At 52.0% G+C, this 23723-nt stretch overlaps 7 protein-coding genes across 7 annotated transcripts; 2 read left to right on the top strand and 5 right to left on the bottom strand.

Moving 5' to 3' along the window:
- Positions 1 to 1211: 1211 nt before the first annotated feature.
- On the bottom strand, positions 1212 to 2758 carry TrAFT101_010436 (uncharacterized protein; the record flags this gene model as incomplete). The annotated part of the gene is made up of 2 exons (XM_066128964.1): positions 1212 to 1357; positions 1432 to 2758. 2 exons carry the CDS (start codon positions 2756 to 2758, stop codon positions 1212 to 1214), a joined length of 1473 nt encoding a protein of 490 aa, XP_065985090.1.
- Positions 2759 to 4268: 1510 nt separating this feature from the next.
- On the bottom strand, positions 4269 to 8161 carry TrAFT101_010435 (uncharacterized protein; the record flags this gene model as incomplete). Its single annotated transcript, XM_024904495.1, has 6 exons — positions 4269 to 5282; positions 5351 to 7045; positions 7098 to 7684; positions 7744 to 7806; positions 7875 to 8000; positions 8074 to 8161. The coding sequence occupies 6 exons, from the start codon at positions 8159 to 8161 to the stop codon at positions 4269 to 4271; spliced, it is 3573 nt and encodes a 1190-aa protein (XP_024756231.1).
- Positions 8162 to 8692: 531 nt separating this feature from the next.
- On the top strand, positions 8693 to 9687 carry TrAFT101_010434 (uncharacterized protein; the record flags this gene model as incomplete). The annotated part of the gene is made up of 2 exons (XM_066128963.1): positions 8693 to 8944; positions 8995 to 9687. 2 exons carry the CDS (start codon positions 8693 to 8695, stop codon positions 9685 to 9687), a joined length of 945 nt encoding a protein of 314 aa, XP_065985089.1.
- Positions 9688 to 9848: 161 nt separating this feature from the next.
- On the bottom strand, positions 9849 to 12404 carry TrAFT101_010433 (uncharacterized protein). The gene is made up of 6 exons (XM_024904056.2): positions 11926 to 12404; positions 11379 to 11851; positions 11179 to 11319; positions 10678 to 11097; positions 10386 to 10560; positions 9849 to 10318 (listed from the first exon to the last, which is right to left on the bottom strand). Exons 1-6 carry the CDS (start codon positions 12020 to 12022, stop codon positions 9981 to 9983), a joined length of 1644 nt encoding a protein of 547 aa, XP_024756229.1. The 5' UTR covers positions 12023 to 12404; the 3' UTR covers positions 9849 to 9980.
- A 1162-nt stretch (positions 12405 to 13566) lies between these two features.
- On the bottom strand, positions 13567 to 16508 carry TrAFT101_010432 (uncharacterized protein). The gene has a single exon (XM_024908916.2). The coding sequence runs from the start codon at positions 16088 to 16090 to the stop codon at positions 13853 to 13855; it is 2238 nt and encodes a 745-aa protein (XP_024756228.1). The 5' UTR covers positions 16091 to 16508; the 3' UTR covers positions 13567 to 13852.
- A 412-nt stretch (positions 16509 to 16920) lies between these two features.
- On the top strand, positions 16921 to 22079 carry PEX6 (peroxisomal assembly protein). The gene is made up of 3 exons (XM_024901217.2): positions 16921 to 17753; positions 17853 to 21237; positions 21319 to 22079. The coding sequence occupies exons 1-3, from the start codon at positions 17582 to 17584 to the stop codon at positions 21926 to 21928; spliced, it is 4167 nt and encodes a 1388-aa protein (XP_024756227.2). The 5' UTR covers positions 16921 to 17581; the 3' UTR covers positions 21929 to 22079.
- Positions 22079 to 23420, bottom strand: TrAFT101_010430 (uncharacterized protein). The gene is made up of 2 exons (XM_024901240.2): positions 22620 to 23420; positions 22079 to 22557 (listed from the first exon to the last, which is right to left on the bottom strand). The coding sequence occupies exons 1-2, from the start codon at positions 23350 to 23352 to the stop codon at positions 22124 to 22126; spliced, it is 1167 nt and encodes a 388-aa protein (XP_024756226.2). The 5' UTR covers positions 23353 to 23420; the 3' UTR covers positions 22079 to 22123.
- Between the last annotated feature and the right edge of the window lie 303 nt (positions 23421 to 23723).

Raw genomic sequence — 23723 nt, 5'->3', positions numbered from 1 at the left:
TATTCCTATCTCGCAGTTTAGCGGGTTATATAATAGCCATGGTTTGATGGTTAACTAGCAGCATAACTCGGAAAATATAACCTTTTAAAAATAAAACTAGGCTGAGTTTATATTTATGTTATAAGGTATACAGAGTTCTTTACTTACGTAGTAGTATTGCCGTAGCTTACAAGGAACACGCGTTCTATTTTTCAAAGTCCAGGAACTGCTTATAATTAAGTAGCTATGCATTATCTTTATACTTAGCGCCGGTTATCATTACCTACTAGGTAGTGCTATAATAAGCGACATTCCTTCCAGGCAGCACTGTTTACGCCGAACACAGCTGGGCTTTAACGACAATAGTAGTATGTCAACAGGTTATTAAATGCAGTAACTTGAGTCAGTTTTTTTTTTTTTTTTTTTTTTTCAACAACTCCATTAAGTAGAATTTGCTTTATTAAGTTCAAATGCTTCCTTTCAGCCGCTTGAAAACTACATGCCATTAATGGGAGCAATAGTTTGCGAAACGAAGACCAAATTATAACCCCTGGTAGTAATAGTATTGCCGGCTCAATCCTTCGGACAGGGGTCGGGCTGCCGGCACCTACCGGATTCCCTCGCGAATTTCGGCAGTGGGTACTACTTGTTTATATACTACCTAGTATCATGCTAACTGTCGCTGGTAACAATTTTGCGAGGCAACGGAAGTCGGTAGTAGTAGAAGATGGCAGCAAATTGATGTCACAAATAAAGGTTAGTTCCCGCTCGTAGTATGTTGAATCTCTTTCCGCATGGACCATGCTATGGGGCATGTGGCTTATAGAGTGTGAGGAACAAGATAGTATATCTTGTATTATTTCTAGTCCATATTTGGCAGATTTCCACTTGTAGCTCTAATCATGCTCAGCTAGGCACGTCATACTATGTATTAGATTAAAAGTATGAAAACTTGAGACCTATTCAACCCATCATTAGAAAAGATAACAAAATAAAGCGGCATTTTGTTCAGCGAAGCATTGATGAGAGGCGAGTTTGAATTTAGGAGGATGAGGCTTATGACTAAGACGCATGAGTGGTATCTCGAGAGCAACATCCAGGAGGACTCCAAAGTCCGAAAAAGTAAAGAAGGAGTGACGGCAGCCAGCATCACTTAGACCTTCTAACGCAGCAAACCGCAAGCCAGATTCTGGAGCAATTCATCTGAGACCCCTACTAAGCCTTCACAACATTTATAGACCGTAATCTTTTAGTCGAAGTTCCTCCGGAGAGTAACGGTTGTATGCATCACTGGCTGATATGTGAAGATACAGATGGACTTCCTTGGTAGAATTGTCCTCTTCTGCGCGAAATCCCCAAAGGGATCCCCAAAGGGCACCTTAATTCGCGGCTGTCTTCTTAGTAGGTGCACTTTAATACTCAATTGTAGAGATCCCTAACGAGGTAACTCACCTTTGGTGCTAGGCGTTTCAGGGTCTGACGCCGACACAGGACCTGGTGGAGGTGCCGGGGAACTAAATAAAGCTGCTCTAAATGGTAGCTTAACTTCTGGGGTTCCAACCTTGAAAGGTCTAAATATGTTCGCATCCCTTTTTGAACTTCCAGTCAGACCGGAAACGTCAACTTGCGGGTTGGCAGGGGGCAAATCGGAAGCATCGTTCTCTCTTGCGGTTTCCGTTGCAGTCTCAGAAGAGACGTTTTGCTTGTCTGGAACGGATATGCCCATCCTATCCTTGAGCCTCTGTATGAACTTCTTAGACTCGTCGTCACCAGACAGATCCTCCTTCAATCTGGCCAGAGCCGTTGCTTTCATTTTTTGGACCCCTCCTCCTACTTCTCCAAAATCACCGCAAAATCCTACTAAAACCTTCATCTGCTTACTGGTAAGGCGAGTGGCAGCTTCAGATTCAAGAAAGAATTCGCTGATATCCCTATTCCAAGCCTCCCTGTCAACTTCGTTATCCGGGAATATATTTTTGGCTTCTTCATATAATTTGCGCCAGTCAAAGGGAATAGGCTGTGCTGAGATAGTGTGTGTATGTGAACGTGCTTTGAAGGTAGAGTCGAAGAAGAGCTTGTGGAGGCCCAAGAGTTTAGGCCCCCCCGCCATCCTAACGGATACTTCCAGCTGAACTTTGAATCCTCCTTTAAGGCACCGAACAAGAGTGGCAAGCCTGAGAATTGCAGGTATCCCACTCTGACTTCCAGGTTCCTCGTAGAGTCTCCAGGACGCCGTATTATCTCCTTTTATTAGGTCAAGGAACTTTCTTCTTCCCTCAAAAGTCGTTTTGTCGTTGTGTATCTGCTTCGCACTCGCATTAATTTGCCCAGGTCCAGCTGACGCTCCAGCACCGGCGGTAAGCTCGGCGTTGTCTTGAACGTTGCGCTCGCCAACATCAACCGCGATTATGGAAGGGAAAATTTTTGTAATTGAAGGCTCCGAGTCCGAAGACTTGTCTCTCTGGAAAGTAATGTTGACGTCGGCGCCTCGGAACCTATACTGCGGGGAGAAAGATCTCATGAAGTTCAACTCAAAACTAAGGAGATATACGTCTTGTCCCTCATACAATACTCTCTCCGCTGTCGTCAATTTAGCTTGAAAATAAGTATCTTTCCTGTAGAGCAACCCCTTTCCGTCGAACGTGGCCATGATGATCCCGCCGCTGAAGGGGTCTTCTGGGAAATATCTCTCCAACGTAGGGGTGCTTGTAGGAGCACTGCTCCTAGCATAAGTGCTAGGATTTAACGCTGCTTCGACTAGGTTTCGGCTGGATTCCATGACGAAAGGAAGAGCCAAGCTCATGAAGTCAAACAAAGAAGAAGAAGAAGATTCGAGTAGGCGACAATATGTTTGCGCGAGATGAAGAGCTCTCTGGGATGGAATAATGTGTGAGGTTCTGCCGAATTTACTTGGTAAGGAGATTAGGAAACTACTCTCGGAAGCTCAGTCTAAGCCATCGTTCATATTGCCGCTCGAGGAGCGCTCGAGGTACGAGGCACAATGGAGTGGGAGACCAGTGCTGCCACTGATCGTTTGTTTATAGGGGAGCAGACGAGCCGTGTCTATCTTAGGTGTACTTCAACTATTGAAGGACCAGCCACGTTCAGCCAATCCTGCAATGCCAGCAAGACAGCGGAGCTCTGCCACGTCGGCAGGACCTCCCAGATCCCCGCATGTTAATTCGTTCGTTGTTACCACGCCACATACATGCAGGCAAGGTAGACTTGGGGAGGCGGGATTTGGACGGATGAGGTCCTGAAGGTCGGGGGGAGTTGTAAGGCGGCGTGTAGGCATGGTTCCAAACTTATTCCTTGGGGATATTTCGAGGTACGCAATAAGGCGGCCCAGCCAACGCTCAATTGGTCCGTTATGCTGTGGATGAAAGTAAAGTAAATTCAGGTTTAGCCGCCCTTCGCGGGGAGATATTTGGCTATTGGTGCCCGGCATGTTCTTGCTGTGTCGAAACAGTCGGTATTTAGTGATGTTTGCTGTCGCGGTTCCCTCTTAACCCGCCATTCCGTCCTAATTGGAACTTGACTCTGAATGGGAGCGCTCATTGGAAATATTTATTGGGGAGAGAAAAATCTGGCCGCTATTGCAAATTGCGCCAGATTGAATTACCATAATTGGATCGCCAATACTGGATGTTGGCCGCACTCACTGCTGCACCCTCATTTTCCCACTCTAGGTCCATGCCTGCATCCCCATTCAAAAGTAGAATATTTAGCTGTCACCGAAAGCCCGAGAGTGAAGTCGACCGCCGTATCTCGGGCTATGAGGCTTCACCAGATTCAGGTCCATAACCCAGCGCACCATGATGATTTCCCTTTCAAATCGCAGCCGCTTGTGTACCAATTCCGTGGCGAGTCACAGCCATAGTCAGCTTAATATTAGATGATTGGAAAGAAGCTCCCCGACGCGGTGGCACGAAGCCAGTTCCAGTGATGGCCCTTCTCCCAAGAGGTACAATCTGCTTGGAGCTGCGCACGGTATCAGCCACGGTGCGCCACAGAGAAGATCCGTGCGGACAGAAGCTTTCTATTGAGAGACGCTCATTTCGGTTTCTACTGTATTCTGAATGTGTATAAAAAAACAAACCAATCAGATGGCGTCACCTTCTATATACACGATGAGTATATCTGGTCTCCAAGAGCCAACACCAGTCAATGCCATCTAGGTACCTTGAAAAATCTCCTGTTTAGAACTTCTATAAACATCGTCCCTGCCCCTGCGCCATTATTTTGTGCATATGTATGTGTTTGCGTGCGTTTCACCATGTGTACCACCCTCAGTTGATTTCTGTCCACGCCTTACGAGCCACTCTTGCCAGTCTACGCACGTCCCGGACTGGATGGCCGCATGCTAGAGACAGCTCCCTCCGTACTTGTGGCACAAATGGCACCACGTAGCTCGATTCAAACAATCTTGGTAGCGCACCGACTATTTCCAGGGCCAATCTGCCGCATTCAGCCTCGATATCGGGGCGGATCTTTGCCGGGACGTAGCCGGATGGCAGCCAGTCTGGCAACTTCCGCTCTGCTGCGAGCTTGAGAGAAAAGCAAGGCAGCGAGATGTTAATCAAGCTCTTGATATAGTCTTGAGCTTTCTCAGATGACTCTGCCAATATGGTCTTGAGGATCTGTAGAGCAGGCAGAGTGTCAGGTCCCGCGCCCAAGGTTTGACACAATACCACCGATGCGCGTAGAATCTCGACGCTGTCATCTTCCCAAATGGAAAATGGCATGTGCTTGACCATTGACAAAACGCCAATCCTGTAATTCGTCTTGACGAGCTGGCTCTCAGCCTCGGAATCTTGGCTTGTCGCAATCTCTAGCATAGGCTTGACCAAGTCAAAATACAGCTTTTGCGTCCAAAGCGGCTTCACCACAGCAAAGCTGTCCTTTGACAAAAACTGTTGCGGCGCAACAACCATTTCCATTCTGCGAGCTAGAAGATGGCCGGTAGCTGCATTTCGGGGGGCTTCGCGCAGTTGTTGAATTAAACCTCGCGCTTGTTTACCGCCTGGCCGACGTACTATACCGCTGACAATTGCGTAGATGGACGAAACCTGCTCCAAGTAACGAGAGGCATCATCGCTGTCTGAAGAATTCTGGGCATTGTGCAGAGCAGATTCTAATCGGCCCTCCAGCCTGGCCATTACGTAGCTGAGATCTTCCACTTTGTATTTGTTGGCCAGAATTGTCAAGATTGACCTCGTTACCGGCCTTGTGACTGGGTTTTGGGTGATTGAGGCACTCAGTGTGCTGCTAATTAGAAGCTCTTGGGCAATTCCATAATCAAACTGTATAAAATGTTAGCCGAATATGGAAATAAAGAGAAAAAAAAAAGCAAGTATGGAGGAAAACTCACGAGCTTTGCAATAACGGACGGCCTCATAGCCTCCAAGAGCCCGTAATAAAGAGTATTGACCGTCTTTTCCGTCAACCAGCCCCATGCGGACCCCCCTTCATCCGTGTATTTGTCCAGACTGAGTCTTCTCCCCTCCTCTGGCAGGGTAATAGGAACCGGTATTAGCTCATCTTGGAACAAGTTCAAAAGGTAATGGTCAAGTTTGAGCGAGACTTGCTGGGTTTCGCCCATCTCGCGAAGAATGAAACTGGCAAAGTCAGAAACAAGCTGAAGATAGCGATACTCGGACGAGTCTTCCAAGCCCGACAAGCTATCGCAGAGCTGAAGTGCGGGCTTCGTAGACCCAGCAATAGGACCAACTGTAGTCGTTGCTCGGCGATAGAGGCCTCGAACAATAGCAAGACCAATGAGCAAAAAGTCATTGCGAAGTGCAGTAGCAGTTAGTTCCTTTGATGGTGCTGCGGTCTCGTAACTTGGTGTGATACCGTCTTGCTCTTCCTTTTCGTCTACAAATGCTTGCAGTTCAGGGAATTTGTAGGTAACTCGATACAGCCACATGGTACCATCGAATGCCTGGTCTTTCTCCGGGTTATGCTTCAAGCAAGCATCGTTAAAGTAGCGAGAAGCCGTCTGAATGCCGACAAGTAGCGCACACCAAACCTTTTTGCTGGCATTTGTTTTAATCGCTATTTCTAATTCCGCGGTCATGACATGAATTAGATGCAAGAAATGGCGTCTCATATCGATGGGTGATTTGGATAGCTCGGAACATCCGACATAGGCCAGCAAAGCGGCTACTTTCTGAATCTTTTCGCTGGCTTCGTCACTTTCATCTTGACGGCTGCCGTGGATGACCGTCACGAACCAGTCGATCAGAGGTCTGAAACCTGCTGGGTGAGCTTGGTTGATCCTAAACAGAGCCTTTGCTGTCTCGTTTAGAAGATCGTCTGAGCTTGAGCATGGATAACTGCTGTCAAACCCATGCAGGGCGATGTAAAAAACATAGAGGCCAATTTCTGAGCACAACGCTTTAGGAAGAAGCAGTGCAGCGTCGCTATCCGATCCAAGCTGTATAGCTTTTTGGGAGACTAGTGCACCGACTCCCTGAACAGCCTCAACTGCAATTTTGATATCGTCTTCGCTGGCACTCTGTTCGCTTGAAGCTGTAATGGGAGAGCTATACACGTCGCTATAAAGATTCTTGAAGACGCCATCAACAGCAGCAAAATCACTTTTCTGCTCATCTGTCATCTGAGTCTGCGACAGCAGCAATCGCGTCTCTAAAATGACATTGAGTATCTTTAACAGATCCTGCGTATGAGTCGCCGACTTTGGGCGCCGCAAGTTCTCCTTGAGGTGCGTAACAGTTGGCGCCACCATGAGCACAAACGCATTGGAATTTGCACTGAGAACACTGACGATAAGACGGCCAGCCTGAGTCGTGTACATCGGGTTCGATAAGTCGGTAACGCAGTCACGCGTCACATCTAGGGTGTAGTTGCGGAGATGGTCATCCTTTAGCTTCGTCGCAAGGGTTTTCAGCACTTCAAGGGTGGCCCAAATGGCATCTTCGATTTCTCCATTTCGGACTTCATATTTGAGGCTACCCCAGATCCGGCCAACGTATGGAATGATGGATTGTTCTGGGTTATCATATTCCTCAAGACACTCTCTAATAGTTTTCAAAACATCAACCTAAAATAGATGAGATTCAAGGATTCCAAGCAAGAAGCAGGGGTCAAAGTACCTTGACATTTACTGTAACGCCATCGCCTTGGTCAAGCTTGCCTACCAAGAAAGGTATAGAGTGAGAGGCAAGACGGTATGTTGATGAAAAGCACTTTCGAAGTTGAGACTTGAGATCCTCCGGAGTGATGCCACCTTGAGACAATCGCGGTAGGGTGATGGGGTAGTACGCCTTGAAAGCGGCAAAGACTTTCTCAACAACTTCATCTGAAGGGTCGTACTGCTGGAGGAAGCTTCTCAAGATGTCAAACCATACGATTAAGCAGTCCGGATCTCTCTCATTCCGGCATAGCTCTAGCAAATTAACCAGATACGAGCAAGAGGCACCGTCTCTTTGCTTCAGATTGCTTGCAACTTCAGGAGCGGTCAAGAGTGACCTCAGCAACTCATAAACCGCAAGACGAGTCTTGGGAGTTTGTCTCTGGAAGTCTTCTTTCATAGCGCATACTTTTTCGATGATTTCATAACCGCTGTTTGGCTGAAACCATTTCATAGCTATGATGCGAGACAAGGCTGAAGCGGAAGCTAAAACGCCTGCTTTGTGATCAATGTCGAGCATAGCGCCGAAAAAAGCAATGAGTAATTTCACTAGGGAGATAACGTAAGTAAAGGCGATAGCATGAGAATTCTAAAAAAGTTTAGCCTACCTTGACTTGCTTTGAAGAGATCCGGCTTCACAAAGTCTAGTGTATGAGACAGGAACTCCAAAGCTGAGTAACGCCACTTATTAGCACGGTATCAAAACCTTGTTGACGAGAGAAAAGCAATGAGTCCTCACCCTTGGCTCTTGACGTCCAATCTGGAGTTTCTTGTGAGTCTTCAGTCTCCTTGTTCCCCGGCATCCATGGCTGCACAGCCTCTACCCACCGAGCAACGGGGTTAGAACCGGCTGAGCTCTCGAGTTCTGCAGCAAGAAAAGGCGTTAGACAATTCACAATTCGCAGTCCAAAGCATATCTGTAGTCCACCACAACACACCTTTGGCCGCCCTCTGGGCCAGCGCTGTTAGTTTAGCCTCATCATCTTCGAGGACAAAGTCGAGGGCCAGCTGCCGAAAGTCGGCCATGGCTCTTCTTCCCGTAGTTGGTGCTTAAACAAGAACAAGAGAGTCTATTGAAAAACAAAAAAAAATGAGAATCCGTCTGTAGTTGATTCCCCCTTCGCCTGATGCCCCCCCCGAATGGTTTCCAATATGGCGGGGTACGTGAGCAACCACCAGACGCTGCTGCCAGGGAATTCACCGCCTCTTGCACTCCACGGACAAGGATTGAGCTTCCTGGTTCCAATTTTCCGTCCCAGCGGTGTCGTTTCAGGCGTTCTCGGTTAAGTCAAGCTTCAAGACAGAATGGAATTGGATTTGTAAACGCCGCACCAAACACAGGCGAAGCCAAAATTCCGGTCCCGCCAAAAGGAATATCGGCCATAGTGGGGTGTTTTTTGCTCTGTCGACGACGCAGGGCCCACTTTTTGGCGATGACGGAAGAATCCCGCATATCGATTTGAGACCTTGTTCGAGCTTCGTGCCAGAAAAAAAAACCTTGGCCTTCTCACGACCAATTGGTCTCCCGGCTGGTATCACGCACTCTCTAATCTAACCATGATCCGAATACCGACGCTGCGACACGTTGCGACCAGGTCGCTGCGCTGCGCTGCTCGTGGCGCCGTCCAGCAGCGTCGCTGGGCGCAAGTCCACGATGTCCGATTTCTCACGACGCAGCCCTCACAAGCGATTCTCGAAAAGTACAGGGAGAAGCTCAGCAAAAAGGCGTCTCAGGAAGGACACGGAAGCATCGACGACCTCAAAGCCGCATACTCAGAGAAGATACAGGAGCAGCGCAAGAAGGACTCCGTGAATGTCCCCCCATCGTCGAAGAATTAACAGGAACGGCGATTCCCCAGACCGAGGGCACACCAGTCTCACAGCCCAATGCGCCCTCCTCTTTCCCGCCCTCAAAGCCCGCTCCAAAGAAGGCCTCTTCCTCCGGCGAAAAGCCAGCCATCAAGCCTCTTGGCGATATCCTCGATCTCGAAAAAGTCGCCGAGCTGCCCGAGAAGGAGCTCACAGCCATCTGGCGCCTCCGCCATGCCTCCTCTCCACAGACCCTATGCGCCGTCATCCCCGCGCCGGCATACCAAGCAATGGAATCTCTCGCCCGCAGCAACCCTTACTTCGTCCTTCCAGTGCCGCACGAGAGCCAGGGCGCGGAGATGCACTTCATGCAGTGGACCTTTGACCCGGCGTCCAAGACCAGCACGGTGCTGTTCACGCAGCTGGCCGAGTACAAGGCCAGGGGGGAGTTTGCGCAGCCGCACACCACGGTGACGCATCACCTCGACTTGATTAAGGATAAAGGTCTAGTTTTGATGCAGGGACAAGTCATGGAGGGAAGGAATGTGCAGCCGGACCACGCGAAATGGCTGGTCATGTGTTTGCAGCGATTCTATGGCGGATGGGAACAGAAGGGCGATGAGCTGGACGGACAGAGGAAAGAAAGGGCTGAAGAAAGACAGAAGCTGTTGGAGTGGTTTACCAACGGCGACCCGAGATTTAGCGTTGAGAAGCTGCTGGAAGAGGCGGAGAGAATGGGATGATTTTGACATTCGAAAAATTAGAGAGACTGACAGCATTGAAGTCAGCTGTACACTCTCATGGGAAAATTTATTGCTATAAGCACCAGGATATATATATATACATAGATAGATGAGACGGGATCTCATTCATGTGGGCGTGTCGACAGGTAGACATTGGATGGGGCATCTACAGGGTCATACACGACCCAAACTGTACAATTAAATGTAAGATTTGAAGTAAACTAAAAATACACGATATATAGGTATACAATACAGCCCTTCCAACGCCCGCTTTTGCTCAACCCCCTACCCACTCACAGCTTCGCCTTTGGCGTCTCTGCCTCATCCTCCTTCTTGGCCTGCTCCTTCAGCACCCGTCGCAGAATCTTGCCCGCCTGCGACTTGGGAACCTCCTTGATGAAGCGCACGCCTCCGCGCAGCTTCTTGGGCGGCGCAACCTTGGCATTGAGCCACTCAATAATGTCTTTGGCCCTGGCCTCCGTCTCTGCGACGCCGGGCTTGAGCACGACATAGGCGCGCGGGATCTCGGTGTGCTGCACCTTGTCCCAGACGCCGATGACGCAGACGTCGGCGATGTCTTCGCGGCCGTGGAGCTTGGATTCGAGCTCTGCGGGTGGCACTTGGAAGCCCTCTGCAAGTGGTGAACACGATTAGTTTGACACAAGTTTTACACGCTGGTTGGATCAGGGTAGACGTACTGTACTTGATGAGCTCCTTCTTTCGATCTGTAATGTAGAATTGGCCTTGAGGACAGCAGTAGAAGATGTCTCCTGTTCTGTACCAGCCATCCTCGGTAAAGGTCTCTTTGTTGAGCTCAGGCTTGTTCCAGTAGCCTGAGAAGACGTTTGGTCCCTTGAGAAGAAGCTCGCCGGCCTAAAGTGACATTCATGTCATTAGTTTGCCGCAAGAAACAAAAAAAAAAAAAAAAAAAAAAAAAAAAAAAAAAAAAAAAAGAGAGAACGAGGAAGAAAAGGGACATTTTTCACTCACCTCGTTACGGCCCAGCTCCTTACCGTCCTCATCCACAATCTTAGCCTCCATACCCGGGAACAGCCTTCCCACAGAGCCCTGGAACTTCCACCACTCTTCCGACAGCTGTACCATAACTGCAGGGGACGTCTCAGAAAGGCCGTAGCCCTGCTTGACTCCGACTTTCAGGCGATCCCAGACCGCAACGGCCAGCTCCCTGCTCAGCGGCGCGGCGGCCGAGTTGATCCAACGCAGCGACGACAAGTCGTACTTTGACACGACGGGGTGCTTGCCCAGGGCGAGCACGATGGGCGGCGGTACGTACATGAAGGTGAGGCGGTGGTCTTGGATGAGTCTGCAGGCTTTTTCAATGTCGAACTTGGACATGACAACGCATTTGGCGCCGGTGCTCACGGATGTGCCCAGCACGACCATCAAACCCTGGATTTAGTAAGCAAAATATTCATTCAGCATGTGCGGCTCTGTGCCATGTTTTAATTCATCTTGGGCGCGCAGACTTACGTAGATGTGGAAAAAGGGAAGAACGCCCAGTTGAGAGTCAACATCATAACTCAAGCCTCTCTCATCGCGGCGCATCTGCATGGCTTGAGCAACCAAATTGTAATGGGTGAGCATCACGCCCTTGGGCAATCCAGTAGTTCCCTTGAAAGCTTCGTTAGTCTTTCCTTTACTGCGCTTCAGTCTGATAGAGCCACGCTTACCGAACTGTACACGAGATAGGCCAGATCCTTCTTAGGGTCGATGGCTGCTTTCTGAGGCTGAACACTGGCCCCTCTGGCAGTAATATCCGTCCAATGCCTGTGAACTCCAGTCTCGTCGCGTCCATCTCCCAGCAGCAAGATCCTGTCTACAGGCAAGCCTGCCAGCGCTGCCGCCTTGCGAGCCACCTCCAAGAAGGGCTTCTGCGTAATAAGCGCCTTTGCGCCAGAATCCTGGAGCTGGTTTGCCAGCTCCTCGGGAGTGTACGTGGGGTTGGCAGGGCTCGCAACGCCACCCGCCCAATGAACGGCGAAGTTGACTACCGGCACATCAATGTTGTTGGGCGTGAAGAGGCCCATGACATGGCCCTTTTTCCAATTCAAGACATGGCTGAGACCCTTGCCGAATTCGAGGGCCAGGCGCTTCACGTCATTGAGAGAGTACGATCTGCCAGAGTCACAATCGACAAAGAGGGCTGATACAATGAACACAAAATGTTAGCTAGCTGCGTGTTGAGACGAATGAGTTTGCAACTGATTATATACTGACGTTTATCGGTAGGATACTCCTTAGGCGTCTCCAAGTAGTGCGTCCATGTGTCGGCGTCCGGTACCGTAATTGGTGTAAATAGCGAGGGAATGGGCATTGCGGCAGTGGTGAGAATACTATCTCTGCTGTCCTCGTACAAAGTATGGATGAGTAAGCTCGCGGAGATGGGCAGCAGGAAAAAAGGAGATTAATAAAATGAGAAAGAAGAACAAAAAAAGATTAATAAACGTAAAAAGAAGAAGAGAACGGCGTGTCTACCGCTTTTTAAACCTTGATCGCGACACAAAAGAGACGGAACTAAAGAGGGGTGACGTTTTCTTATTCTCCTGGTTTGCGAATGAACAGACACTGTAAGCTGATCGCAATAGCAAGCCTGTGGATATCTCGCCACGGCGGGGGGGAGGTATTAATATTATTCCCTTATGCCAGCGGGACGAGCAAAACTCGCATACCCCAGCTCTCTCTCCGTTGCCTAGCCGTTGCTTGACACTTAGTTCCATCCCGCATTACAGACACACTAACACTGGGCAGAACACAAGCTACGCCGCTAAATTCTCGTCTTGCTGTTAGCCTCAGCGGAAGCTCGGAGACTGCCAGGGAGGTTGCGGTGGAGTCTGGTGTCCTTTGGACCTCGGCGCCGTGATGGAGCGTGTGGAGCACGTTTGCCGGTTGGGGTAGCGCTCTTTGGCTCTGCGGGGGAAGAGGGTTGAGATGCAGACTGTACAATGAATCAATCCGAGTGTATATGTATAGCAACAACACTCGGTTATACAATGTGGCATTATATACACACAATCACTGCAAGCAGAGGCATCACCACCACTGCGTGGGTATCATCCGGACTGGTGTGTTGCGTGTCAGTTATCAAGACATCCGTCCATCTGAAATCGTACCATGCAGCAGCAGCTTCTTGCGCTTAGGTGAGGTCCGTGGAAGCGTGAGAGTAAGAAATGGGACAGCTCTAGCGAATCAAGCGACAACCGTCTCAGCTGGGCACGACGCATAAGCCTCTAAGCAAATTACCAATCAGTCAGTCTTATTGCTAGCTTAGACAAGTGCAGTAAGCTGCACTATAGCCTGAGAGCCTATCCGTCAAAACACCAGCACTAGCAACTCCGAAAGCAATTCGACATATGACCGTCATAAAGATTCATCTGCCTCTGAATACGCATGTGCGGCCTTTCAGGGTGGAGGTTTTTGTGTTTTTTTTTTTTTGGTTTCCCACGCCTATCTATATCCGGAGTCCTTGCTTATGGTAAGCCCTCCGACGGCTGTTGGCGAAAAAGTCCGCGGATTTATACACTCGTGTCATGTTTTGGTAGACAGCTAAAGTTCGTCCTAGCTACATGTAACCTATGGCCTATGTACTATAAAGATCTGTGTGCCCTCAAAGTTGATATCATCTTGCATACATCTTCACACACTGGCTGGCACAACCTGCCGGTATTTGTCGCTACTACCTACTAGTACCACTACTGCTACTAATGATGATGCATGATGCAGGGGCTTACCATTCGGCATCTTGGTGTCACTCGGATTAGCTGATATTAAGACATTCAGATGTGGCTGCATGTAGCCGGAACAAGCAGTGCCAAAGCTTAGGCACCTATTAAGGTAAAAGGTTTTAAAGTATACACGGGCCACAGCTATTCGAATAGAAACACATGACTGTGTAAATAAGCTTGAATACCTACAATAAAACGTTGTATTTATGCTGACAAAGCTGACCCTATCGCTCCTTTTTTATACACCAAACTCCCCCCCCCCCCCCTATTCGTGTCACAACGAAAACGAAGAATAGTCCTAGTCAAGAATAGAACAGATCAACCCAAACCCCAGTCCATCTCATGAATCGCGGCAATCCCTCCAAGATATTATACCAAGGTACAGCAGATTTTCCCAAGGTAAAATCGCAATCGACGACTCCCTATTCGCCGCCGCTGCCGCTGCTCGACTCCATCAGCTCCATCGTCTCCACAGCCTCGGCTGGGACCCACTCGGCCACGGTATCGCAGCCCTCCGGGATCCTGCAAATATCCCGAGCGTCGCACGTCTTCCACAGCACCTCGCGGATTTCTCGAAATACCTGGTCGGCCGCATCCATTGCCCAGATAACGTCCAGGTGCTGATACTCGGGAATCACCTTGCTGTGCACCACCCTGACGTGCGGCTCGCGCCCAGCGTCGAAGCGCCTGAGCAGCCGCTGGCCGTCGACCAGATCATCGTCGCCGCAAACCCACAGCGCGAACGGAGGCACCTGCTCGTTGTACCACGCTGTAGAGCCCTTGATGTGGCGCCGTCGGTGCTGCTGCTGCTGCTGCTTGGCCTGCGATGACGACGAGAGGATTGATGGAGATGGCGGGGCCTCATGAGCTTCAGCTGGTGGCGGTTTTGCCTTTTCGTCACTGCGCCCTGCATCCGGATCCGGCCCAGCATCGCCGTCCATGCTCTCTTCCGCCTTCAACACCTCCTTGGTCGCCAAGATGCACTTGTGATGCGCAAAGCACTCGCGCCCCAGCCACCACCGCATCGACTCGGCGCTGACATACACCGGCGCGAACTGGAACATGCGATCCCGCAGCCCGCGGTCCCAGCGCTCGTCCGTCCAGTCGAACAGGAACGAAAATACCTTGTAGCCCAGCCAGCCGTACAGCCGCGGATCCAGCAGCGCGTGCATCTGCATCATGAAGGGGATGAAGGCGTGGATGCCAAACATGAGCCTAAACATAGCCGGCGAGATGATGCGCATAAACTTGAAGTACATCTTGCCGATGAGCGGGCCGGCGTAGGCCGCGGGGGCCAACGCGCAGAACACGGTCAGCTTCTCGCCCAGATCGGGGCGCTGCTCCTTTGCCAGGGCCACCAGCGTCTGCGTTGTCCCTTGCGAGTGGCAGATGAGGCCAATCTTGTGGAAGCCCGTCTCGTGCAGCACTCGCGACACGAGCGCCGGCAGGTCAAAGACGCCCATCTGCCGGATGTTCCAGCACCACATGCGCGGATCGCCATACTCGAGCAAGACGTGCTTTGGCTTGAAGCCGCAGCGGTTGTTGCCCAGCCAAACGTCGAATCCCGACTTGCAGAGCCAAAACGCCAGGCTCTGATCGTCGTTGCAGCAGTATGCCCCCGAGCTCTGCAGCAAGCCGTGCATCAGCAGCACAGGGAACTTGCGCTTCTTGTTTGGATCTCCCGGGCCCGGGCCTGGGCCCTCGAAGACTGTTGGGCCGAGTTTCTCTCTGCTCGCCTTATCCAACGGGGTGTGTTCCTTGGGGTCGTAGACGTGCCAGAGGTCTATGATGAAGCCATCTTCGGTCTCGACTTGGAAGTCCTCCACGTCAAGGCCAACTCTGCGCGCATAGTAGCCGACGTCACAGATGATGGGGTCTTTGCCGCCCTCCGTCGGTGGATACTCGTCTACTATTGTCTTGTTTTCAACATCGAGGCGTCTCTGGACCCCCGTTGGGTCCCATTCGGTTTCCTTCTCTTTTCTTATGGCGGCGTTTTGGAGCTCCTGCTCATGGAACGGCCGCTTTTTCTCTTGGCCCGGCAGAAATAGCCTTTTACAGTAGGTAGGGATGGATGTAAACAGCGAGCCGAGCACAATCACGCCGAGGAATTCCAGGCTCAGAACAAACGACGTTGCCCTAAAGAACCAGCATTGGATATTCCGCAGCAGAGATGGCGGGCCGTACAGCGGCAGAGGTGGAAACAATGGGTTTGTATGCGACGGAGGCATGGCCCGCTTCAATGTTCCTTGCTCCGATTGCTGCCAAGATGGTCCATCCTGGTCCTCAGGCTGGTGATCAACTTTTCGAGCTTCTGTTCCATGGCTTGGCCCTTTTTCTTGATTCACGGCTCCTTGTTTCGTCTCTGCTGCTTTTGATAGTCCTTGCGTCAAGTCTTCGCGCAGCACATTTAACTTGTGAGCTTCATGCAAGGGCACGCCCGGCAGACGGTTGCCATCCGAAGTGACTATAATGGGATCCTGTGGCGTAACAAAGTCAGCTTGCACAGCAACTGCCGGCGAGGGGTCCTCAAAACGCTGGTGCGACAGCTTCTCCGATTGTTTGGTGAACTCGGCCGCATGCTGTGCGACCTCGGATGCTGCCGACTGAGGCGAAATAAGGCCGCGCTCTGTTGCACTTGGAAGATCTTCGTGATGGCCCATTTCTAACCAATCGGTGGCTATAAATGATGAGGTTCTTCTTTTGTGAGTATTATTTTATTCTCTCTCTTCTTCAGGGCGAGAAAAAGAGTTGTCTTTGTAGGGTATTGTTGTTACCGTCGTAGGCCCTTGCCAGCAATGACATCAATGTGTAGACCATGCCACTAGCCAATCTCTGCTAAGCCAGTTTCTATTACTCTGTCGAGGTGTAAAATGTACCAAGAAAGAGATTTGTTGAGTACTAATATGTGTGTATGTAAAGAGCGTATAGACAAGTAAGCTCATACAGTTATTCTGAAGCGTGCAGTAAAGACAGATTCCAACAAGCACAACATCATGCGACAATTGCTAAATGCGGTGAGTAGAGAGGAGAAAAAAAAAGAGATCTAAATCTAGGAACCCCGTAGAACCGGTTTCCAGAAATTGCCTGCATTGGAAACTATTTAGGATATGTGACGCAATCGAGTTGCGAATCAAGAAAGAGACGATCCCTGTTAGCGAGCTCCATAATATCATTCCCCTTTCTCCACGTAATGTTTTCGTCTGGTTTTTTTTTTTAGCTTGTGAATTTCACTTACACTTGATTCTGTTTCGCCTCCTGGGGGGGCAGTGCTAGCTTGAATAGGGGAGTACGTACATTACAGTGAGACGTGCCATCTAAATGTAAATATTCATACTGTATGAACCCTTGGAATGTCATGTAGGACAGATTCAAAAGATGGCTGGTGGATTATAAGTTTAGATCTGCACTCTATAAGGCTGGCCATTCAGCGTGTGCATAATAAACTCCAACTGTTCCTGTGTCCTCGGTCCCGGGTATGGCAATTGGCGCTAGTCGCTCGGTGTAAATTGTCAATATTAGGTATCACAGAACTTGCAACCTCAATTCGGCTACGCCGTCATGCCATGCATACTACAATGTTACTGCATTTTCACCATCATCAACGCTGAATGTCAGCATCATGCCTTGTAAAAATATAGATTGCTTATAGTCCCTTGCCCGCTGCTCGCCGCCAATGCCTGGGCAACGCCGTCTCGGTGGAGCTGCCCATGGTCAGGAGAGCTGCGCGGCGCAAATCTGGGGTTCTCAATCCCCAATGCCGAGGCTGCCACGGCTACAGCCGAGCCACTGGCTGCTTAGTGGCATCTGCAGCGACACGGACACGCATCTGCAGCTGCAGGCTGGCCTTCTGATTCTCAGCTCAGCTCAGCTCACCATCGCAACGCAGCGCGCCGAACACGCGCCGATTCCAATTGCCCGGGACTCCCTGCTGATCTTCATCCTCCAGCATCGACCTTGATTTTCTTGCCTGCGTCTCTTCTCTGCTGCCAGCGCCATGATCCAGCGGCTGCGGGGTGTTGTTTAAAGTGTGAATCTCAGAAACCCTCCAACTCCTTTCTACAGCGACAACCAACGACTCCTTGCGCCCTCTTCGCCCCCTCGAACCGAACCGCCGTGCATCTTGCCCGAAAAGCTGCAGAAACCACTCCACGATGGCTGTCTCAGACGGAGCGCCTGTCGTGTCGCACAAGAGACGGAACCGCAGGCGACGTCAAGACAAGCCGGCCATCACCGCCAGACTCGTGCTTGATGACCGCACCAAAGGCGACGTGGGCTTCTTGTCCGACGATCTGTTCTCCGACCTCTTCCCGCACCTAGCAAATGGTAAGCCAAGAAAGCCAACTGACGGCATTGCACATGAGCAGACAAAGAAATGCTGCTGCTGCTATTCAACGAGATCGATTCTAACCTCAAAGCGCCCAGATCCCAATGACGAGCTCGTCGACGATGTCCACCACGTTGCAGTCGCGCCATGGGCCCCGAATGCGAACCCCGTCGACATGGCCTGGTCCGTTGTGCCGGTACTGCGATCCGGCGACTTGTCCCATTCGACCATCCAGTTCTCGCCCTCCTCGTCGGCGCTTCAGAGCTTCGCCGTGACCCTGCAACAGGTGGCCCCTTCGAAGCTGTCCAGCCACAGCCGCAGCGGCATTGAGATCCTCGTCCTCGACGTTGCTCCCCTTCCGCTAGACACGGTGTTCGTCAACCTGGAGAGCGAATTGACAAAACGGCTGGAGAGCGGCGAGGGCACCTTTTACAAGGACCATCCGACAAGCCCCAATGCCAAGGACGTTGCCAACATGACGCCCGAGGAGCGTCTAGCCACGGCGCTCAGGGCAGCTCTCAGCACCCTCAAGATTGTCCATTCCGGCGATTTGTTTCCGCTGCCTCTGCCGCCGCATCCCGTTACTCACCTGCCGCCTAACCCGGGAAAGATTATGCTTTGCGAGCCCGTTGCCCAGGGCATCCTGACGGAATCTACAAAGATTGTGCTGATGAGAGGGAGAGGAATCCACCGAAGACAGGCTCGTCCTGCAGCGTCAATGACCTCCGATCAGCAGCTCAACGGCAATGACGACGAGGACGGCACCAACGATCAGTTCTTTTCGGCTGCCGAAGAGCGCGACCGGCCCGACGCCGTTACCGACGACGCCGTGGCAGCTACAGAGACAGATACCGATTTCTCGGGCTCGGAGCAAGATGAGGAGCTTTCAGATGATTCAATGGACGAAGTCATCTCTTTGGAGGCCCCTACGCTGCCAACGACGAATTCGATGAACTCGCTGGGGCCTGGAACGCCAATGACGGCCGGCACGCTCCGCGGACGAAAAACCAACGGCTTGGCTACACCGGGTTCGGTCTTCTCCAACTTTACATCTACTACTGCTCGTCCTGATCGGTCGCGAGGGAGGCTGTTCAAGGTGCACGGCCTGAGGAAACAGATACCTTCTGGCCTGTTGCATCCCAAACCATCTCCCGAAGACGATGAAGAGGCGCGAATCTACGTCGATGTGGCGTCCCTCTCCAAGATTGGGTGCTTCTCCGGCGACTGGGTCCGCATTGAAGCCGCAGAGGAACCTCCCCTGAATGGATTTGGCGCATTTGGACTGGGCAGCTTTAGCCACCCAGACTTTGAGGTGTCCAACTGGCGACCTGTTCGGGTGTATGGCCTGCCAGAGGGCTACTCTCAGCGTCCTGTCACTCGTATCAACAGTTCAAGGAAGGGTGACCGACGGACCTCCTTTTTCGAGTCGCAGGTCCAACGACCTTCCAGCCCGGCAGCTTATGCCTCGCCAATCTTGATTGCAAACATTGATGGAGCCTCATATCTTCGTATATCGGCACTGAAGAAATCTACGTATCAGGGTAAGGGGACGCTGCCGAGGTTCGCAAGCGCCTCACAGCCTCCATATGCCAAAGACATCGCCATTCACCACATAAGAACCCCAATCTCCGCTGAAAGAGCGTATCAAACCGCTGTGTTGGGCGGGCTAAAGCGCTATTTTGCGCATAAACTACGCCTTGTCCGACAGGGAGACTTGATCGCCGTGCCAGTAGATGCGCAGCTGGGCCGAGCTCTCCAAGAGGCTCCAGGTGCTGGCGGCTCCGAAGTTGACGACGTGGTGGCACTGACGGCACGATCAACCGACTCTGGAGGAGAAGCTGCTTCACACCTTGACAGCGTTGCTTGGTTCAAAGTGGGCCACATTCAGGTGCAAAAGTCAGACGAAGACGAGGACGGAGCTGAATCTATGTGGGGGACTGTCGCTTGCATCGACAGCACAACCGTTGCCATGCACGGCTCAGGATTCGAGACAAGCCGGATCCCCGGTATCAAGGACAGCACCTGGCCTTACTATCTCGGCCTGAAGAAGACGCCGCAACGGGGACCAGACGGTGGCCCTCCGCAACTGGCAGATCGTGACCAACTGCATGTTCCTCCTCTGAGACGCCAGTTGCGGGAGCTACTAGCCGCAGCGACAAGCCAGAGGGCCGTTCATCTGAAGATGCCTCCCGTTGTCATCTTGCTCACCTCCTCGCATCGCAACATTGGAAAGACAACGATGGCCAAGGACGCCTGCAGCGATATTGGCCTGCATACATTCACCATTGACGCCTACGACATCATAAGCGAAGGAGGAGGCAGCGGAAGCGACGTCAAGACAGAAGGCTTCCTAAGAACGCGTGCGGAGCGAGCCATCAGCTGCGGCCCAGACTGCTGTGCGCTCCTCATCCAACACATCGAGGCGCTGACGGCCGACAGAATAGAGGCGTCTATCAAGGAGATACTTGAGGACGTTCGTGTGCTCATTGCCACTACGAATGAGGTCGACAAGGTACCTGACGGAGTCCGCGCCCTCTTCACCCACGAGCTCGAAATGGGCGCCCCTGACGAAGCCGAGCGAGAGGCCATCCTCAGGGCCGTCATCGAAGATCGCGGCGTGTCGCTCGAGCCGGCCATTGACCTCAACGCCATTGCTCTCAAGACAGCCGCCCTGGTGGCTGGCGACCTGCTCGACGTCGTGGAACGCGCCTCCGTGGCCAAGCGTTCCCGTCTCGAGGCGCTCTCTGCGAAATCCAGCCACAGCAACTCAATGGCAGTAACGGTGCGAGACGTCCAAGTTGCCGGCGGACCATCTGCGCGCTGTCTCACCGCCGCCGACTTCGACGTCGCCGTCGAAGCGGCCCGCAAAAACTTCTCCGACTCCATCGGCGCTCCCAAGATCCCCAACGTCACATGGGACGACGTCGGCGGCCTCAGCAACGTCAAGGACGCCATCACAGAGACGATCCAGCTGCCCCTCGAACGCCCCGAGCTCTTCGCCAAGGGCATGAAGAAGCGCTCCGGCATTCTCTTCTACGGGCCTCCCGGCACGGGAAAGACATTACTCGCAAAGGCCATTGCGACAGAGTACAGCCTCAACTTCTTCAGCGTCAAGGGCCCCGAGCTGCTCAACATGTACATTGGTGAGTCCGAAGCCAACGTGCGGCGCGTCTTCCAGCGCGCCCGCGACGCGCGCCCCTGCGTCGTCTTCTTCGACGAGCTGGATTCCGTGGCGCCCAAGAGAGGAAACCAGGGAGACAGCGGTGGTGTCATGGACCGTATCGTGTCGCAGCTGCTGGCAGAGCTGGACGGCATGTCGGGCGGGGAGGATGCCGGAGGCGTGTTTGTCATTGGAGCCACCAACAGGCCTGATTTGCTGGACCCGGCGTTGCTGCGTCCTGGTCGATTCGACAAGATGCTGTATCTTGGTGTTTCAGACACTCACGAGAAGCAGCAAACCATTTTGGAAGCACTCACTCGAAAGTACGTTATGCCCCCCCTTTTACATCTCTTCAGTTTGAATCAACTATTTGTATAACTAACATCACTTGTCTTTTTCCACAGATTCACCCTCCATCCATCCGTCTCCCTCGCCTCCGTCTCGCAGCGCCTGCCCTTCACCTACACGGGCGCCGACTTCTACGCCCTCTGCAGCGACGCCATGCTCAAGGCCGTCACACGCCAGGCCGCCGCCGTGGACGCAAAAGTGCGCGCCCTCAACGCCGACCCGGCCACCAAGCACGAGGTCTCGACGGCGTACTTCTTCGACCACTACGCCACGCCCGCGGACATTGCGGTCATGGTCATGGAGGAGGACTTTATCGGCGCGCACGAGGAGCTGATTCCCAGTGTCAGCGCGGGAGAGCTGGCGCATTACGAGAAGGTCAGGGCGCTGTTTGAGGGAGGGGCTGATAAGCAGAAGCAGCAGCAGCAGCAACAGCAGCAGCAGCTGGTGGTAGCAGATCGCGGTAAGAGACCGGCCTCTTCGACGAGATCGGGGAGTGCTGGCAGGTCAGCGTCTTCTAGCAAGGGCAAGGGCAAAGGAAAAGCCGTTGCAACGACGGATGACGAGCTTGAGGCGGATGAGGAGCGTGTCAACGGTAAAGGCAAGGGCAAAGCCGTGATGGGATTTCAAGACGGGACGGCGAGTGATGACGAAGACTTGTATGAGTGAAGTAGAAAGGAGGAGGAGGAGAGGGAAGACATAATCTAAGATTCTTGTAGGGGGGTTGGTTTTCACGCTTTTATACACATACATATATACATATATATAATGGTGAAGTTTTCTATATAGATGGAAGAGAGGGAAAATTAAAATAATTCAGTGCATACATATATTATCATTAATCATCATTATATACTATATGCTTCACATCACGCCCCCCTTCCTCGCATCCACCACAACACTCCCCTTCGCCGCCATCCCCCCCTCCGGTCCTTCAACCCAAACATCCCACTCCTCCTCCTCCTCCCCAATCCTCTCCTTCACCCGCCTCACACAAACCGTCATCCTCTCACCCACATACAGCGGCGCATAATTCCTATACACGATGGACTTCACAACCCCACCCACCCTGTCGCTCGTCTTCTTCCCCCCAGGAGCGCCAACATGGTCGTTGAGCACGCGCAGCATGAGCGCCAGCGTCAACGGCCCGTGAACCAGAATCGTCTTGTGCCCGTCCTGAGACCGCGCGTACTCCGGGTCCAGGTGGATGGAGTGGGCGTTGAATGTGAGTGCCGAGAAGTGGAAGAGGTGAGCAGGCGTGGGGACGACAGCGACGGAGTGTGTAGGAGGATGAGGATCTATTTTACATTAAAATCAGCATCTCTTTTCATCTCCTTTGTTTAGTTTGTTTCACACTCACATTTGACAACTCTCGCAGCAGGCAACGCCGCCTCTCCATCCGGCTTCCTCATAAACACCAACGTCCTCCTCTCTTCAATCTCCCACCCCCTCCCCTCCCCAACCTCATGCCCCAGCCCATACCTCCTCCACAAATCCACAAACACCTTCTCATCCGCCCTCCCACCCCCTTTCACCTTGACATCCCCAATCTCCTCCTTACACACCCACGCCCGCCCATCAAGCATCAACCCCCCCTCTTCATCCCCATGCTTATCCTCCCAGTCTCTGAACCGCACCTCCCCCCCAGCCCACAATCTCCTCGTAAACTGCCCCCCACTCGGCGCATGATCCCGGTCCGCCCCATCAGACGCCAGCCCCGACGCCGCCGTCTGCAGCGGGAAATACACCAGGTGATGGCCCTGCGGGACGGCCCTCTCCGGGGACATGAGCGCCGAGGAAGAAGCCCGCGGCGGCGGCAGCGGTGCGTGAAGTAGGTCTGACAGTGTGGTTGTGAGCAGGTGGGAGGGCATCGGGGTGAGGTAGTCGCGGATGATTTTGGGCGGTCTGCTTTTCATTTCCTGGACGTCGACGGGGACGTATTTGGATGTGGAGAATGGGCGCGGTGATGATGATGATGGTGATGCTGATGGCTGTGATGATGAGATGGTCGTTTTGGAGGAAGCAATTGGTGACTTGGAGCGCCATTGGCGGCGGAGGAGTGGTCCTGCCACCCTCCAACATCTCGGCTGCATTGTCAATGTGTATCTGTATGAATTGATCTATACATATATATAATATGTTTATGAAAATAGAAACTGCTGGGTCTAATTTGGCGCAGATACAGAGTCAAGTTGAGTGAAGCTATACCTAGTACTCATTAGATATCTTATCGATACTAAAGCGCCTCGGCTTAAACTAGCCTTGCATCATGGGCGGCTACGAGCGGCACCGCCCGGAGCATCCATCCCATCCATCCTTATCTTACATATCCCATCTCATCTCATCTCACCTCGGCACGACCCCCTCGTAAGCAAATGGAGATTTGTGATCATTTCATTGACGGAAAAGGGAAACCATTGCGCCGTGCATGCCAGGCAAGGAGTCAATCAAGAATCTGACAATG

The sequence above is a fragment of the Trichoderma asperellum genome, chromosome 6, assembly GCF_020647865.1.
Source record: "Trichoderma asperellum chromosome 6, complete sequence".
Lineage (NCBI taxonomy): Eukaryota > Fungi > Ascomycota > Sordariomycetes > Hypocreales > Hypocreaceae > Trichoderma > Trichoderma asperellum.
Note: the sequence above shows the minus strand (reverse complement) of the source record. Positions and strands in the feature narration are given on the sequence as shown.

Bases quoted from the DNA above. Each gene is read 5' to 3' on its own strand.
- TrAFT101_010433 (XM_024904056.2), bottom strand. From the start codon at position 12,022: ATGCCCATTCCCTCGCTATTTACACCAATTACGGTACCGGACGCCGAC. The intron at 11,320-11,378 runs GTAAGCGTGGCT...GAAGCTTTCAAG, and splicing joins CCTATCTCGTGTACAGTTCG to GGAACTACTGGATTGCCCAA. The intron at 10,561-10,677 runs GTGAGTGAAAAA...ATGTCACTTTAG, and splicing joins AGGAGCTGGGCCGTAACGAG to GCCGGCGAGCTTCTTCTCAA.
- TrAFT101_010432 (XM_024908916.2), bottom strand. From the start codon at position 16,090: ATGGGCCATCACGAAGATCTTCCAAGTGCAACAGAGCGCGGCCTTATT.
- PEX6 (XM_024901217.2), top strand. From the start codon at position 17,582: ATGGCTGTCTCAGACGGAGCGCCTGTCGTGTCGCACAAGAGACGGAAC. The intron at 17,754-17,852 runs GTAAGCCAAGAA...CAAAGCGCCCAG, and splicing joins CTTCCCGCACCTAGCAAATG to ATCCCAATGACGAGCTCGTC. The intron at 21,238-21,318 runs GTACGTTATGCC...CTTTTTCCACAG, and splicing joins TTGGAAGCACTCACTCGAAA to ATTCACCCTCCATCCATCCG.
- TrAFT101_010430 (XM_024901240.2), bottom strand. From the start codon at position 23,352: ATGCAGCCGAGATGTTGGAGGGTGGCAGGACCACTCCTCCGCCGCCAA. The intron at 22,558-22,619 runs GTGAGTGTGAAA...AATGTAAAATAG, and splicing joins TGCTGCGAGAGTTGTCAAAT to ATCCTCATCCTCCTACACAC.